The 15543-nt window shown below is 39.9% G+C and overlaps 1 protein-coding gene across 2 annotated transcripts in view; it reads right to left on the reverse strand.

Annotated features, from left to right (window-relative positions):
* Positions 1-15543, reverse strand: part of KIF3A (kinesin family member 3A) — a 38272-nt gene that overhangs the window by 8025 nt on the left and 14704 nt on the right. Inside the window, exons 9-14 of one of the 2 annotated variants that reach the window (XM_073355658.2) lie at positions 12933-13043; positions 10603-10674; positions 4792-4948; positions 3641-3821; positions 3163-3273; positions 1868-1993 (exon numbers count right to left, since the gene is read on the reverse strand). In XM_073355658.2, coding sequence (XP_073211759.2) covers positions 1868-1993; positions 3163-3273; positions 3641-3821; positions 4792-4948; positions 10603-10674; positions 12933-13043 — 758 coding nt within the window. The remainder of the gene's footprint in view (positions 1-1867; positions 1994-3162; positions 3274-3640; positions 3822-4791; positions 4949-10602; positions 10675-12932; positions 13044-15543) is intronic. The other variant, XM_073355661.2, reaches the window with a different exon arrangement.

Raw genomic sequence — 15543 nt, forward strand, 5'->3', positions numbered from 1 at the left:
GTCTGGGTGTGATATTCATAAAAACAAAGGAAAAATGCTTAGTGTGTTTTGTACTGGGTGGTGAGAGATATTTAAATTGTCAGGTTTCAGAGTAGCAGCCGTGTTAGTCTGTATTTGCAAAAAGAAAAGGAGTACTTGTAGCACCTTAGAGACTAACCAATTTATTTGAGCATAAGCTTTCGTGAGCTACAGCTCACTTCATCGGATGCATACTGTGGAAAGTGTAGAAGATCTTTTATATACAGACAAAGCATGAAAAAATACCTCCTCCCACCCCACTCTCCTGCTGGTAATAGCTTATCTAAAGTGATCACTCTCCTTATAAAATGTGTGATAATCAAGTTGGGCCATTTCCAGCACAAATCCAGGTTTTCTCACCCCCCCCCCACAAACCCACTCTCCTGCTGGTAATAGGATTTGTGCTGGAAATGGCCCACCTTGATCATCATACACACTGTAAGGAGAGTGGTCACTTTAGATAAGCTATTACCAGCAGGAGAGTGGGGTGGGAGGAGGTATTGTTTCACGCTTTGTGTGTATATAAAAAGATCTTCTACACTTTCCACAGTGTGCATCCGATGAAGTGAGCTGTAGCTCACGAAAGCTTATGCTCAAATAAATTGGTTAGTCTCTAAGGTGCCACAAATACTGCTTTTCTTTTTATTTAAATTGTCAGATACAATGAATCTCAGGCATACCATAAACTGGTGAGCCAAGAGAACACTACAAAGAAAGTTCTAGGTACTGTCATGTTGTGCGTCTTTTAACATCAAATACTGCTGCTAACTTCATCTTCATCCAACTGTCCCTAGACCAGAACGGGTCCTGAAACATCCCATTAGTCATTCTGGAGAATGGATCAATTTTCATTCATTTTCTTGTAATGAACTGATAGCCCTGTTTTGGGGGGATCTGCACCAGTTTTAACACTTTGCCTTTGGGTAGGCTACATAAGCTGGCTTTGTGCCTTGTAACTCCTACTCCCTTTTGATGGGAACTGTTCATCCTCAATCAATAATGCTTTTTATAGTAGGAGGTCCAACAGGAGATTTTCATTTCTGTGAAGAGCAGAGTGAAAGATGAATATTTAGGATGCGTTGGCAGAGTTTGAGCCTGTAGTTCCCTGTTGATGTAGTCATCAGCTATTTGTAACCACTGTTGTCCAAAAGCTACTCAGTCCCAGGGTGAAGTTACCACAGTGGACAATTACAGGTATACATTTTCCTATTGTAGAGATGGCCTTCAATTTTAGAAAATACTTCAGATCTTTTAGACAGAGGGTGGAGAGGAAGTGGATCCTCCCCAGATAATCAAGTAATTGCTTCACTTTATCAGTATACTCAACCAGGCTTTTCAAAGCATTACATAAAGACTACAGGGAGCAAGGTGACTGGTGAAGTCATTCTGTTTAGTGAACAATTGTAATGCTCACCAGAAACCTCTGTCTTGGTATTTTCAGAAGATTGACTCAGTCACATCTGGGGTCTCTGATTCTCATGTTTTTGACAGTGATTTAAAACTAATATGGAAATGTGACAGAGTTGTGCCTGGTAGCACGTTCATATAACTGTGTTGGTCTGAAACCTAATTACCTTGATTTTCCTTCTAATTAAATTCAATTAGAGGTTTGCTGTGTTTTATAAATACTCTTTTACAAATATATACATAAGTTAGAATCTTAAGTGGCTCATTGTTTTTTGTGCGATGCTATTTAACACCTACTAGCTCTAACAAACTGGATACAGAGATGAGGTGTGCTGAGTCACTCCCACTACTGATGGGGACAGAAGGAATGCTGGAGGAATCAATGGGTGTGTCTAACATTACTAAAAACCCCAAATCCAAGACTAGGCTTCCCTTCCTTTACCTGGTAGTCCTGAGGAATGAAGTTATCTATGATGAGCATTTGAAGACGAAGCTCCCTGCTGAGCTGCCGAATATTCTCCAGCAATCCTTCAATCTCTCTCTGATGTTCCTGTTGCAGATCTGCCATCTATGGACAATAAAGCAAGCCATCAGGAAGCTAGAAGTAGTTCAAACATGAAAGCCCTTCAAAAAGTTGTTGGCCTTTCATCATTCCACCTCCATTTAAATTCACAGGCAAAATGAATTCATTTATTATAAACTATCCCCAAGAATTGATAAATTTAAACATACGAGCTCAGACTGGCACTTTTTGCCTACAAGACTTCTGCAAATCCCTGCTCTGCACTTGTTGGAAGAAACCAGGAGCAGAGCAGTCTAGGTATACCCTGTTGAAGGAAGGGACCTGCACACCCTAAAAAAAATCCCATTATCCAACAGACTACTATGCAGCTCAGGCAACTGCAGGAAGCAGCTCTCGGCCTGAAGACCTCCTGCAGCATGGGCTACAGGCACCAGCCAACAGACATTCTGAGCTCCCACAGGTTGTAGGGAAAGGGAAAGAATGTGGTAACCAGGTGGCGGGTGATTGGGGATCCTGGCCAGAAGGATAGGATAGGGGAAAAAAGCTACAGAAAGGAGAAAAATATGCCACGGAGATGAAAAGTCACAGGAGAGAAAGAAAAAAAAAACAACAACAAAAGTGAAATTCCAAGGGAGATACAACTAAGATAAATTATTAATCCCATATTCTGTCAAGTGATTACATTACTCTGAAAGAAAAGATAAGAGACTATTCAAGTCAAGCAGAAGCAGGCAATTGTGCAGAGCAAGTGTGTTGGCAACTGATGATTTTATAACACGTTTAGCGATAACTGGTGATTTTATTAAAGCTCCAGCTCCCAGAGTCATATGAATGAGACCCTCCGCTTTCATTTCAAAGAAAAATAATTCTCGCCTTCATTAGGGTGACCAGGTGTCCTGATTTCATAGGGACAGTCCTGATATTTGGGGCTTTGTCTTATATAGGCGCCTATTACCCCCTGCCCCCGTCCTGATTTTTCACACTTGCTGTCTGGTCACCCTAGCCCTCGTAGATTCAGAGAAAAGCTTGAAGATGTAACCCCCAGAGGCTCAGATTACCAGCGTTCAGTTAGTTCTCTGAAAACATACAAACCAAGAGGTGCTTTATAAAGACACTGGTAAAGCACTTTTCCAGGGTTACATAGTGTAGGGCACATATTTACAAACTAAGTCTGTTTTGGAAATACTAACTAAACAACTCTTTTGGACACTGACCTCTGATTTTGCAGCCATTAGCATTGTCCAGACTTTCTTCAGCTTCTTGGTCTTGCCCTGTGCCTCTTCCTGCAGGCTGGTGTACTTCTCCTCAATGTCCAGGCGCTCTTGCTGTTTGCAACATTTAAAAACAAAAGGCAACACACAATTTACTATTGTTAGAGAAGCATTTGGCTGTGGTATAGCCAGAGGAGAAACTACTTGGACTAAGTGAAGTGCCGGCTCTGCCTACACTGATCTGTATCACACACGCCCCACTGTTTTTACGCGCTGCTATAAAGCTCGTCCTTGCACACACTTCTGTGCCAGAGAACTGCCTACCCATTTCAGGTGTCAGTCTCTAGGAACGTTGGCATCAGCTCCTGCCATAGCTTCCATATCAAGCGTGCACACAAGGCTGAGAGAGACAATGGAAGGTGAGCACAATCAGTCCTGTCAGTTAAGATCATCAGCACTACAATAAGGAAGCTAATCAAACCTCTTTTTCCTCAAGCTCTTTGCGAAGCTGCTCAGCTCTTTTTCTTCGCTCTTCAAGCTCCATGTTAGATTCCTCTAGAAGTTTCTCCTGCTCCTCAGCTTTTGCCAGCAAGTCCACACCTCCCACAATCACCTTCTTCTCCAAAGCTGATAACTTCTCCAGCAGCGACTGGTGTTCCTGTCTGATGAGAGAGACAGGGAGTGGAACACCATGTATTCCAGGCTCTCTCTAGTGGTGGGGCCTGGCCTGAACAATGGGTCTGAACTGTGGGCAGGAGAGGGCCTGAACACTCATCTCACTTTCGAGACTGCAAGAAGAAGAAAATACAAGTTACTGGAGAGAGCTGCAGCTAAAAGTCAAACAGGGCAGCTGACAGTGAACAGTCTCTCCTGCTGCAAATCCTCCCTTCCACTGGGGGCTGCTGGGGCACTGAGATCAGGGAGACTGTCTCCTCCTCCACTTTCAATGCTCCCTCTGCTGGGGCTCAGGCAATGTGGGGACCCAGGAGGAGAGAGAATAAGAGGTGGCAGCAGCAGCTGTTTACCTCAGGGCCTTGGTGGGAAGGAGAAGAGAAAATAATCACACATGGGGGCCAGAGTAAGACAAGCAGGGATCATGGAGGCTTCACACAGGAGTCCATTACCTCTCCAGCCCTTGTCCCACCAGCCATGTGCCTTGTGCTCTGCCCTGAGGCCCTGTGAGAACTCACAGGTCACTTTTCAGCTCCAGCCTGGATCAGTCTTTCCACATCAAGATAAGTTCTGTGCCCAGAATCAACCACCTCCATCTCATTAAACTGTATGGCAGTAAAGGCTGTTATGATGGTTCTTAGTATTTGACTACTTCATTAGCAGTCAATACATACAGGAGCTTGTCCAGCTTTTTCAAATTTGGATTTTATTTTTTTTTAAAGCTGGCTGAAATTTTGAAAAAAATTTAAAAAATGCATTTTTTTTTTAAATTGGATTTTCTGACCAGCTCTAACCTACACAGGAAGCTCATTTGCTTTAACAGCAGGACAGGAGAGCATTCATTTTGTGCATCCCTGCTTTAATCAACCAATTCATTTGAATTTCCACCAGTCACACATCCCTAATTAGATCTGATTACTGAACTGTAAAAAAAAATTGTTCTTATGATACAGTACTAACTGGGCTTTGAGCAGATCTTTCTCTCTCTTCTCCAGTTCAGCCCTGGCTTTGTTTCTCTCTTCCTCTTCCATGTCAAGCTTGGTTTCAAGTGCTTTTCTCTCTTCCTCAATCTTGGCTTGCATCTCTACCATTTTATCTGGGGAAACTTTCTTCTTGCCTTTGGAAAGATTCAGGTTAAGGATGAATTATTTGATGACAAAAATAAAACACTGTCTTTTATTATAGAAATCTTCACTATCTTGTCATCCGATTTCAAATTAAATGTGATTTTCAACAAAAGTTAAATAAAAATATTTCAATGGCAATATATAGTTATACCCTATCTCTGCTCCTACTGGAGTGTATAATAGTACTATTCAGTGCAAATGGATATTTAATAGATGCTGGTGATGCTTCCCAGCTCTGTCAGGAAACCAGCTTGTATCACATCACTGTCCAACACAGGCAACTTTTATACTAAACGTTTTAGAGTAGCTTTGTTATTAAGACTTCAACAAAGCCATCCAGTGGCACTTTGGAAACTGGACAAGAAGAAAAACAGTAACTGACTTATATGAAGAAGAGTTAGGTGCACACCAGACTAGTTCCATCTTAGAAATCTAGTGACATTTACAAGCCATTCAAGCCCTGCTTTTGCTATTTATTGCCACTGGGGACACAGAAGTATTAAGCTAATATTAGTGTATAATAGTAAAATCAAATTTAAAAAAAGAATAAAACCGTTGTGAAAAAGTCTGCCATCTTAAAAAAAAGCCAGAAGTTTGAGACCTAAATTACTTTAAAGGGATAATGAAAAGTTAGTCTGCACAGTTCAATACAGAGTTTATTTTTTAAGCAAACTTTAAAATGTAATCACTTCTCTTTATAATTAGATGCTCAGGTTTCTTTTTGTAGCCTGTTAGGAGAGTTGAGTTCTAAAGCTAAGTTCAGAATTCCACTTTCCAAAAATTCACACTGGAAGAAATTTTCTCCAAGATACCCTTCTGTACTGCATTCCCTATGGAACGTCACTGCGAAAGTTAGCAGTAAGATCTTTTAAGACTGTATTGTCCACAATGAAGAACTACAATGTGCAGAGAAATGCAGAAAAGCCCGATTAGATAACAGCAGATAAGGGATGGACAACAGCTTGTGGACTCAGATTGTCTTTGTAGCAGTATCCATTCAGAGATTCTGGGGTGGTGCGATTTGTAATGGTCTATAAAGGTAGTACTTTGACCACTGGTAAAAAGTAAAAAACAAACCAGTTTTTTACACTACACCTCCGTGATTACAATGGAGGTAACTTGAGCAGCTAACTGGTATTCAGACTGAGTTCAGTAGCCCTATAAGGTCATCTGAAAATAATTCAGAATTCTAGAACAAGAAGAATGGCTCCTATAAATCATCCTCCAAATCTCAGAGATCAACATTAGTTGAAAAATAACTTTGGATTGGGAAGATCTTAATTACAAAACTGCACAACATATCAATGCATATGAACATGAACAGGTTTCGGATTAATTGCACGAGGGGTCGCAGAGAGCATAGCAAGATACCAAGCTAATTTAGATTTCTAGAACTTTTAGTGTGTGGAAAATACCCTTTATTTACCCTGTTTTGATTTTTCCCAGCTGCATTCTAACAAAATCTAGACAAAAGAAAACTAACTTGAATGTGTGAAAATCCAATAGCAACAATTTACCGCTACTGCAGGGGAGAAAAAACAAGAAAAAAAACCCTGCAGAATACCCTGCCAAACATCATCATTTGGTAAAAGGCTCTCCACTGCGCATACACACACAACTTTTGTAAAGACACTGAAACATCACCTCATTAATTTTTAAATTAGGGCTGTCAAGTGATTAAAAAATTAATTGCGCAATTAATCGCACTGTTAAACAATACTAGAATGCCATTTATTTAAATATTTTTGGTTGTCTTCTACATTTTCAAATATATTGATTTCAATTACACAGAATAAAAAGTGTACAGTGCTCACTTTATATTTATTTTTTATTACAAGTATTTGCACTGTAAAAAAAGAAATAGTATTTTTCAATTCACCTAATACAAGTACTGTAGTGCAATCTCTTTATCATGAAAGCTGAACTTACAAAATGTAGAATTAGGTACAAAAAAACCGCATTCAAAAACAAAACAATGTAAAGTTTTAGATCCTGCAAGTCCACACAGTCCTACTTCTTATTCAGCCAATCGCTAAGACAAACAAGTTTGTTTACATTTGCAGTAGATAAAGCTGCCCACTTCTTGTTTACAATGTCACCTTAAAGTGAAAACAGGTGTTCACATGGCACTGTTGTGGCCAGCGCCACAAGGTATTTATGTGCCAGATGCGCTAAAGATTCATATGTCCCTTCATGCTTCAACCACCATTCCAGTGGACATGCATCCATGCTGAGGATGGGTTCTGTTCAATACCAGTCCAAAGCAGTGCAGACCAATGCATGTTCATTTTCATCATCTGAGTCAGATCTCACCAGTAGAAGGTTGATTTTCTTCTATGGTGCTTCGGGTTCTGTAATTTCCGCATCGGAGTGTTGCTCTTTGACGGCTTCTGAAAGCATGCTCCACACTTCGTCCCTCTCAGATTTTGGAAGGCACTTCAGATTCTTAAACCTTGGGTCGGTTAGAAATCTCACATAGATACCTTCTTTGTGTTTTGTGAAATCTGCAGTGAAAGTGTTCTTAAAATGAAGCTGTCTCATCATCTGAGACTGCTATAACATGAAATATATGGCAGAATGCGGGTAAAACAGATCAGGGGACATACAATTCTCCCCCAAGGAGTTCAGTCACAAATTTAATTAATGCATTATTTAACACGTGTCATCAGCATGGAAGCATGTCCTCCTGAATGGTGGCCGAAACATGAAGGGCCACACGATTGTTTAGCATATCTGGCACCTAAATACCTTGCAATGCCAGCTACAAAAGTGCTATGCAAATGCCCAATTCTCACTTTCTGGTGACACTGTAAATAAAAAAAAAGAGGGCAGCATTATTGCCTGTAAATGTAAACAAACGATTGGCTGAACACGAAGGAGGACTAAGTGGACTTGTAGGCTCTGAAGTTTTACATTGTTTTGTTTTTGAGTGCAGTTATGTAACAACAACAAAAATCTACATTTGTAAGTTGCATTTTCACGACAAAGATTGCACTACAATACTTATATGAAGTGAACTGAAAAATACAATTTCTTTTGTTTATCATTTTTACAGTGCAAATATTTGTAATCCAAAATATACACCTTGATTTCAATTAGAACACAGAATACAATATATCTGAAAATGTAGAAAAACATCCAAACTATTTAATAAATTTCAATTGGTATTCTACTGTTTAACAGTGCAATTAAAACTGTGATTAATCACGATTAATTTTTTTTGAGTTAATCGCGTGAGTTAACCAAGATTAATCAACAGCCCCATTTTAAATACACACACCCACACCCACCAGAAATGGGGGTGGGGAGGGGGAATTATGTAGGTATTTGGGTGTAGTATATAATTTCATGGCAGGATGTGTGACAGTAATTCAGGAACAGGACAATCAAAATAATTTGGTTTAGATTCCATTTGCTTCTCCTGTTGGCCCAATGGTAAGAAGTAGCAACATGTAGGTTCACAGCCGCAATATGTTGCTTGACCAAGCTTTGGGCAATATCCTTTAGAAGTTTGAGCTTTCTGTGAAATTCTATATAGAGAAATCCTTAAGCAAAAAGGTCAGGGACAGGTGAATGAAGGAGCCTTACCTGTCAAAACACATTCTTAGATCTTCTCAATTTTAAAGAATGAAAGTTAGATTGAGCAGCAAGACCGTTTACAAGCTCTGTATCGGTACTATATCGATCACAAATCAATCACACCAACCTGCTTGATCTTGCATTAAGAGGAAGTAGTAAGCAAATCGCAGATAGGCAGCATATGCATAAAAAAGGGAGGAAAAAGAAAAACATTACTGCTTGATTGTTTTGTTATAAAGATCATCAGTATCAGTATAAGGATTAATCTAAATCTGCATCTACAGACAGAAAAAATCAGCAGAATAATCATTGAGAAATAAGAGGCCATTAAAGCAAATATTTGTGTTACGATTTATGGTTGGCCAGAGTAAATTTTCTGAACCAAAGGATACTTTTTTTTTGCATATTCAGATTAATCTTCAAACCATTCTTGCATTCTCCTATTCAGTTCAATATAACGCAGATTCTATATATGACATTACGAGCCTGCCGCAAAGATCATGCCCTAAGAAACATCAAAGCGGGCACCTACCACCCTAAAGTAAGACTGAGTTATGTTTTCAAGGTAGCCAATTTTTTTTTACATTACCTGTAAAACCTTAGCACACAGAAAGAAAGCTTGCTTTGCATTTTAGCGAGATTTCCAAGTCAATTCTTTGTTTTATATGATCAACTGCACATATGGGATTTCAGCACAAGATTTCTATGTTCAATTAAACAGGATATTAGTAGGTTAATTTGCAGTAACTGATGCTTCCATAGAGGTATATGGCTAATTTTGGTTATTCAAGCAGGTGTGATCAGAATGAAACAGGAAAAGAAAAAGAAAAAAGATAATGCAGAAGGAAGACGACATGCAAAAGATCCACACAACATATGAGGACAATTACTATTTTGACTGTAGAACAAGTAGTGTTTATTCTACCACTGACGGTCTGAGCCAACTTCCACCGTAATAAATTGGAGTCTCTTCACTGACTGATGGGAGGTGGACTGGTCCCCAACTAAGTATTTCAGTAGACAACTTGCCATTAAGTGATTTGCCCACACCCAAATATTCTGGTTAAAAGCAAGTTTGGAAAAGCAAATGCATTTCAATGCCTCCAATAAAGTAAACCACTAGAGGGTTTTTACATTTTAAGCCTTCTTGACTGTGACAAGTAAATGGGATTTTGTATTTTACTATTGGTGGAAAAATGTTAATACCACCAATAAATGAACAGTTTAGAAACTAAGGAGCTCTCCTTTTTAGATAAAACTAGAAGATATCAACACCATGAACTATCAGCCTCTCTCTGCCTAAGAAAGGGGAAAAGTGTGACTTGGGCTTGCAGAAGTAAGATACAAACTAGTGTTAGAAAGTTCCCACCAATCTGGAATTAGGGCTTTTAAAGAATATTTTGAGTAAAACAGCCATAATTAATTAATTAATTCTGGTGTTTATAAGGGGACCAAAAAGCCCTGCCTGGAGCCAGGGGCAACTAAGCCAATAGTTTCTTCATCCAGACTATTGGCCCCTTCTCTGAACAAAGAATGACAATGATGCCCAAGCAAATGATGATTTACAGTGACTTGGATATCTTTCCACAATAGACAAGTCACATTTACTTGCCACCCTTAAAGATCTGAATCCAGATCTCTTTAGATCAAAGGACTGTGAATTAATCAGATGCTATCTAGCCCCCTTTCCAGATTATAAATCTAAAGTAAGATTTTGATTGTTCCACTGATTTGTTCTCTGCCAATGTCTCAATAAAGAAGGAAGCCAATGAAACAAAAACTGGAATTGGATTTTCCATGCTATTTCCCCCCTCTCTTTACAGTTAGCTCGAACAAAGCACTAACTTGCCTTACATTTTCTCAAACATTAAGCTAAGTTGCACGTTGAACAATTGTTTAAAGCTTGGAAGCAGCAAAAGAAAAGCATGCTTTAGCCAATTTATAAACCCACATTTTTCTCTTAAATAAAAAAAGTGGCAGGGAGCAGTGTGGCATTTACAAAATGGAGTGCACAGGTTATGGAAAGGCCAAAGCTTTGTTAAACGACTTAAGAGCTCCCACTCACTAGTGAAGGACTTATCCAGAGGTTTCTCTATGACAGAGCATGTGGAGTCTGAACTACTGGTGCTGCTACTGCCTGGAAAACAAAAAAGTAAGACCCACGGAAAACCCAGGAAAGAAGGAACAAGAATATGAAGAAACACACAGCTAAAAATTAGTTCCAAAAGAAAGAAATCCAAAGAAGCCCAGAAGAACCAGCAAACTGGTTTGAAAAGGCAAAGTAATACTTGTGTTTGGAAGCATTTGCTTGGATCCCACTTCGATTCACTCCTGTAGAGCCACCATTGTATACTCTAAAATGTAGGCTATAGAACAACCATATTTCAGCAAAAATCCATCCTGACCATGTCTAGTATGAGACAACAAAAAAATCACTAGTCATATTGGGTAATTGCTCAAAATGAAAAGTGACCCACATGCCTATTTTCACCTTAATTCTACAGATTATGAAAAAAATATTATGCACCATTCATTCTGTTATCAGGCACATGACTCCAAGAAGGATTTGTCCTATAAAGGGTCATAATACCTGCCTGCAAAGGGGCAGTTACTAAAAAGAAGCCTGTTGATCAGGTCACGAAGGTAACTAAATCACAAGAGAACACTTGACTCACCGTGCTATTTGGAATCAACTAGTTTAACGCAGCAACATAAGTAGTGGTGGTCAGTTTTTTTGCCACAAGAAATGACCCTCGCACAAGAGACAAGTGCTAGGCTACAGACCTATTAAACAATGGTATAGGCAATGAATTTCTAGAATCAATGAATCGTAATTGACAGGAGATAGCACCATACAATCCTCTGAACTGGCATACGCTGAAGATTTATAGTACTTAACAATGAAGGGCATATTACTTCACTGAGCTAAATTCTGCACTCAGATAACCTTCTGGATTTGCACCAGTTAATCCGAGAGCAGAACTTCAGCCCCAGAGATACTTCTGTAATTGTACTGAAGACCAGTTACAACAATTCTACTTTTTGCCCTTATGGGCTGATAACCCATTATGAACATCAAGTAGAGTACATGTAAAAGTAAAATCATCTAACCAATTGAACGCATGTGAACAAAACAGAAAGGCCACTTGTGGATTTTTAAAAACACACCAGGTAACCATGCCAACAGCACTAGCAGCAACTTGACTGAACACGATAAACAGCTATAACATGAACATTACCCATCAAAAACAATCCCACATAAGCTTGAAATGACTTGTTTAAACCATACATCATACTGTAGATTTAATATGATTATGTTGCAATACTGATCATCAGTAATGTGACTGAAGCCTCCTTAAACACCAACAATGAAACAAATTGTAGAGAAAGCTGCAGAATTTAGGCTCAGGACAGAGTTCTGGGAGTTCACTGTGGCAAGAAGCACTTTTTACATCTGAGTAAACCTTTAAACATAAAAAGGTTAATTAAAACTGGCATTTGAGCTTGGGGCCCCTCTGAAGAAAACAGACAATTTGTGACACTAATGAAAGACAAGCCAAATGTAACAGATTCCTTCCAGCATTAAGTCTGGAATTCTGTTTAAACACATTCTACACTTCAGACAGGAAAGAAGTCTGAGCACTAAAAATAGTTTAACGAACAGGATGAATTTAGCTTGTAATATTAGAGCCCATTCCTACAGTCTTTACTCCCAGCAAAGAGAAATCAATGGGAGTTCCTTCATCTCTTCCATATACACAGCAGGCTCTTATTAGACAAGGCCACTAAGTTTCCTGTTTTTTGTTTTGTTTTTTGTTTTGTTTTTTTTTTTTTTTTAGAAACTGCTCTCTCTCCTTGCGGTAGCTCGTTAGACTCTCCCTCCCAGGGTTGCCAACCCTCCAGGATTGTCCTGGAGTCTCCAGGATTCAAGGATTAATCTTTAATTAAAGATTATGTCATGTGACGACACCTTCAGGATACAGCGAAGCAAAATTGGCAACCCTACTCCCTCCCCACAACTCCATATCCCAGAGGCAGTTCTGTTGTGTGGGTTTGCTATCAGTCTCATAGACATGCGCACAGTAACAAGCCATACATGGCCACCCTTTTGTAACCAGGGAACCACCACGTAAGAGAAAGTTACTACAAGCAAAACTACCTAAGTGGAAGCAGATGCTATATAAAGGTATAGCAGTCTAGCTAGACTGACTGCTTCAAATGGCTTCGTTTCTACAAGAGGCATGATAATTGCAGCGGGCAGTAGAACTTTACTACAGTCTCAGTTAAGTTCATACTTATGCAAAGTTGCATACTGATTCCTTCATGCAAAGAAATTTCCGGAGTCAACTTCTTGACGACTAAGGACGAGAGAATTGGAGCATGCGAATACCTTACCCCTTCGTTTTTTACGCTTTTCCCCATCCTCTCCAACCTCCCCATCTTCTTCTTCTTCTTCTTCATCTTCATCTTCAGAACCACTGATATCAGAGCCAGATATCTCTTCCCCTAAAACACAAATATATGTTTCCAAGGCACTCTCTTTCACAGCATATCAGACAATTAATTATAACAGCAGCATTTTATCTACCTTCAACTTTATTTGAGCAGTGTCTTGGCAGCAGATACTAAATGACTGTACAGGCAATGCAAATTTGGGAAAGATCTGGGTTTTTCCATTTGTTTACTCATGTAATAGGTACATGTTTCTTTTTCAGAATATAAAATCTGATAAATATTAAACCAGCAATCTCAGTAAAGCTTACAGTCCAGTTCCAAAATATGCTGACATACCAAAATTCTACCCATAATTATGTATTTTAGAAAGTTTGCGATTGGAGTCTAATATTGCAGCATTTGTAAAGCACAAGTGCTAAGCATTATTATGCTACAATTCTCCAACAAGGTATTATTTTACCTCTAAGCACTTTAGATGAAGTTTGAAATACAGAGAAAAATGGCTACAGTGTTCATAAGGAATAAATATTTACACTTTAAAAAAAAATCTATATGGCATAATGCTTAAACTGTCCAGAGTCTCTCAGTTGTTTTCTGAAAAGATGACTCTCTGTTGTAACCAAGGTATGCTTTGGTATTTTTAATGTTTCAACTTCAATTTGAAACCAAAGTCTGTCAGAACTTTAAAATGTAATTCAGTGCAAAAGTTCAAAAGAATAGCACAGCTGCATCCTTACATCTATGAGTGTCAGTTTCTGAGCTGTACGCTTTAATCAGACTTCCATTTGCAAGGCATTTATTCTGCGGTGCGGGGCCCAAAATTAGCAAAGGGACTCAACAGGGGTTGAAATAATGGGTTAAGAACAGTGGGTGGGAACACTACTGTACTTTCCATGTCTCTCTCGGATTGAAAAGATTTCCAAGTGGAAATCCGAGTGGAAATCTCCTTCTCTGTGCCTTCTCCCTTATCCACAGTCGGTAGGATACAGATGTGTCCGTATAAACACATGGAATCATAGCTCTGCTCTCTCAGGCTATATGCTGCCAAGGACCCCACCTACGAAGAGGCTGATTCTCGTTTGTGGGATGTGAAGGGCTCAGTTGCTCACAGAGCCTGTGGAGCCATATGGTTTTGTAGCTTTACCCCCTTATTCTTTAGGAGGAGACTTAAAAGCCATCTCCACAAGTTCAGTTTGATAGTTTCAGAGGCATTTGTTCCCTTCCCAAGCACTTTTTTCTGCTAGAAGGAGAACATTTAACCCTTTGTCATTATGCTTTTTAAAACCCCAGTTTGCACTTGTCCCCAGCCCGACATTAACATAACATGAATGAGGAGGAAGCAGGAGCGCACGAGAGGGCAGGGCTCCTGTCTCATACTGAGAAAGAGGGACGATCAGCGAGTTATCTCAAGTGCCTATACACAAATGCAAGAAACCTGGGAAACAAGCAGGGAGAACTGGAAGTCCTGGCACAGTCAAGGAATTATGATGTGATTGGAATAACAGAGACTTGGTGGGATAACTCACATGACTGGAGTACTGTCATGGATGGATATAAACGGTTCAGGAAGAACAGGCAGGGCAGAAAAGGTGGGGGAGTTGCTCTGTATGTAAGGGAGCAGTATGACTGCTCAGAGCTCAAGCATGAAACTGCAGAAAAACCTGAGTGTCTCTGGATTAAGTTTAGAAGTGTGAGCAACAAGGATGATGTCGTGGTGGGAGTCTGCTATAGACCACCGGACCAGGGGGATGAAGTGGACGAGGCTTTCTTCCAGCAATTCACGGAAGTTACTAGATCGCAGGCCCTGGTTCTCATGGGAGACTTCAATCACCCTGATATCTGCTGGGAGAGCAATACAGTGGTGCACAGACAATCCAAGAAGGTTTTGGAAAGTATAGGGGACAATTTCCTGGTGCAAGTGCTAGAGGAACCAACTAGGGGCAGAGCTCTTCCTGACCTGCTGCTCACAAACCAGGAAGAATTAGTAGGGGAAGCTAAAGTGGATGGGAACCTGGGAGGCAGTGACCATGAAATGGTTGAGTTCAGGATCCTGACACAGGGAAGAAAGGAGAGCAGCAGAATATGGACCCTGGACTTCAGAAAAGCAGACTTTGACTCCCTCAGGGAACTGATGGGCAGGATCCCCTGGGAGAATAACGTGAGGGGGAAAGGAGTCCAGGAGAGCTGGCTGTATTTTAAAGAATCTTTACTGAGGTTACAGGGACAAACCATCCCAATGTGTAGAAAGAATAGTAAATATGGCAGGCGACCAGCTTGGCTTAACAGTGAAATCCTTGCTGATTTTGAACACAAAAAAGAAGCTTACAAAAAGTGGAAGATTGGACAAATGACCAGGGAAGAGTATAAAAATATTGCTCGGGGATGCAGGAGTGAAATCAGGAAGGCCAAATTACACCTGGAGTTGCAGCTAGCTAGAGATGTTAAGAGTAACAAGAAGGGTTTCTTCAGGTATGTCAGCAACAAGAAGAAAGTCAAGGAAAGTGTGGGCCCCTTACTGAATGAGGGAGGCAACCTAGTGACAGAGGATGTG

This window comes from Lepidochelys kempii, chromosome 8 (assembly GCF_965140285.1).
Source record: "Lepidochelys kempii isolate rLepKem1 chromosome 8, rLepKem1.hap1, whole genome shotgun sequence".
NCBI classification, from domain to species: Eukaryota; Metazoa; Chordata; order Testudines; family Cheloniidae; genus Lepidochelys; species Lepidochelys kempii.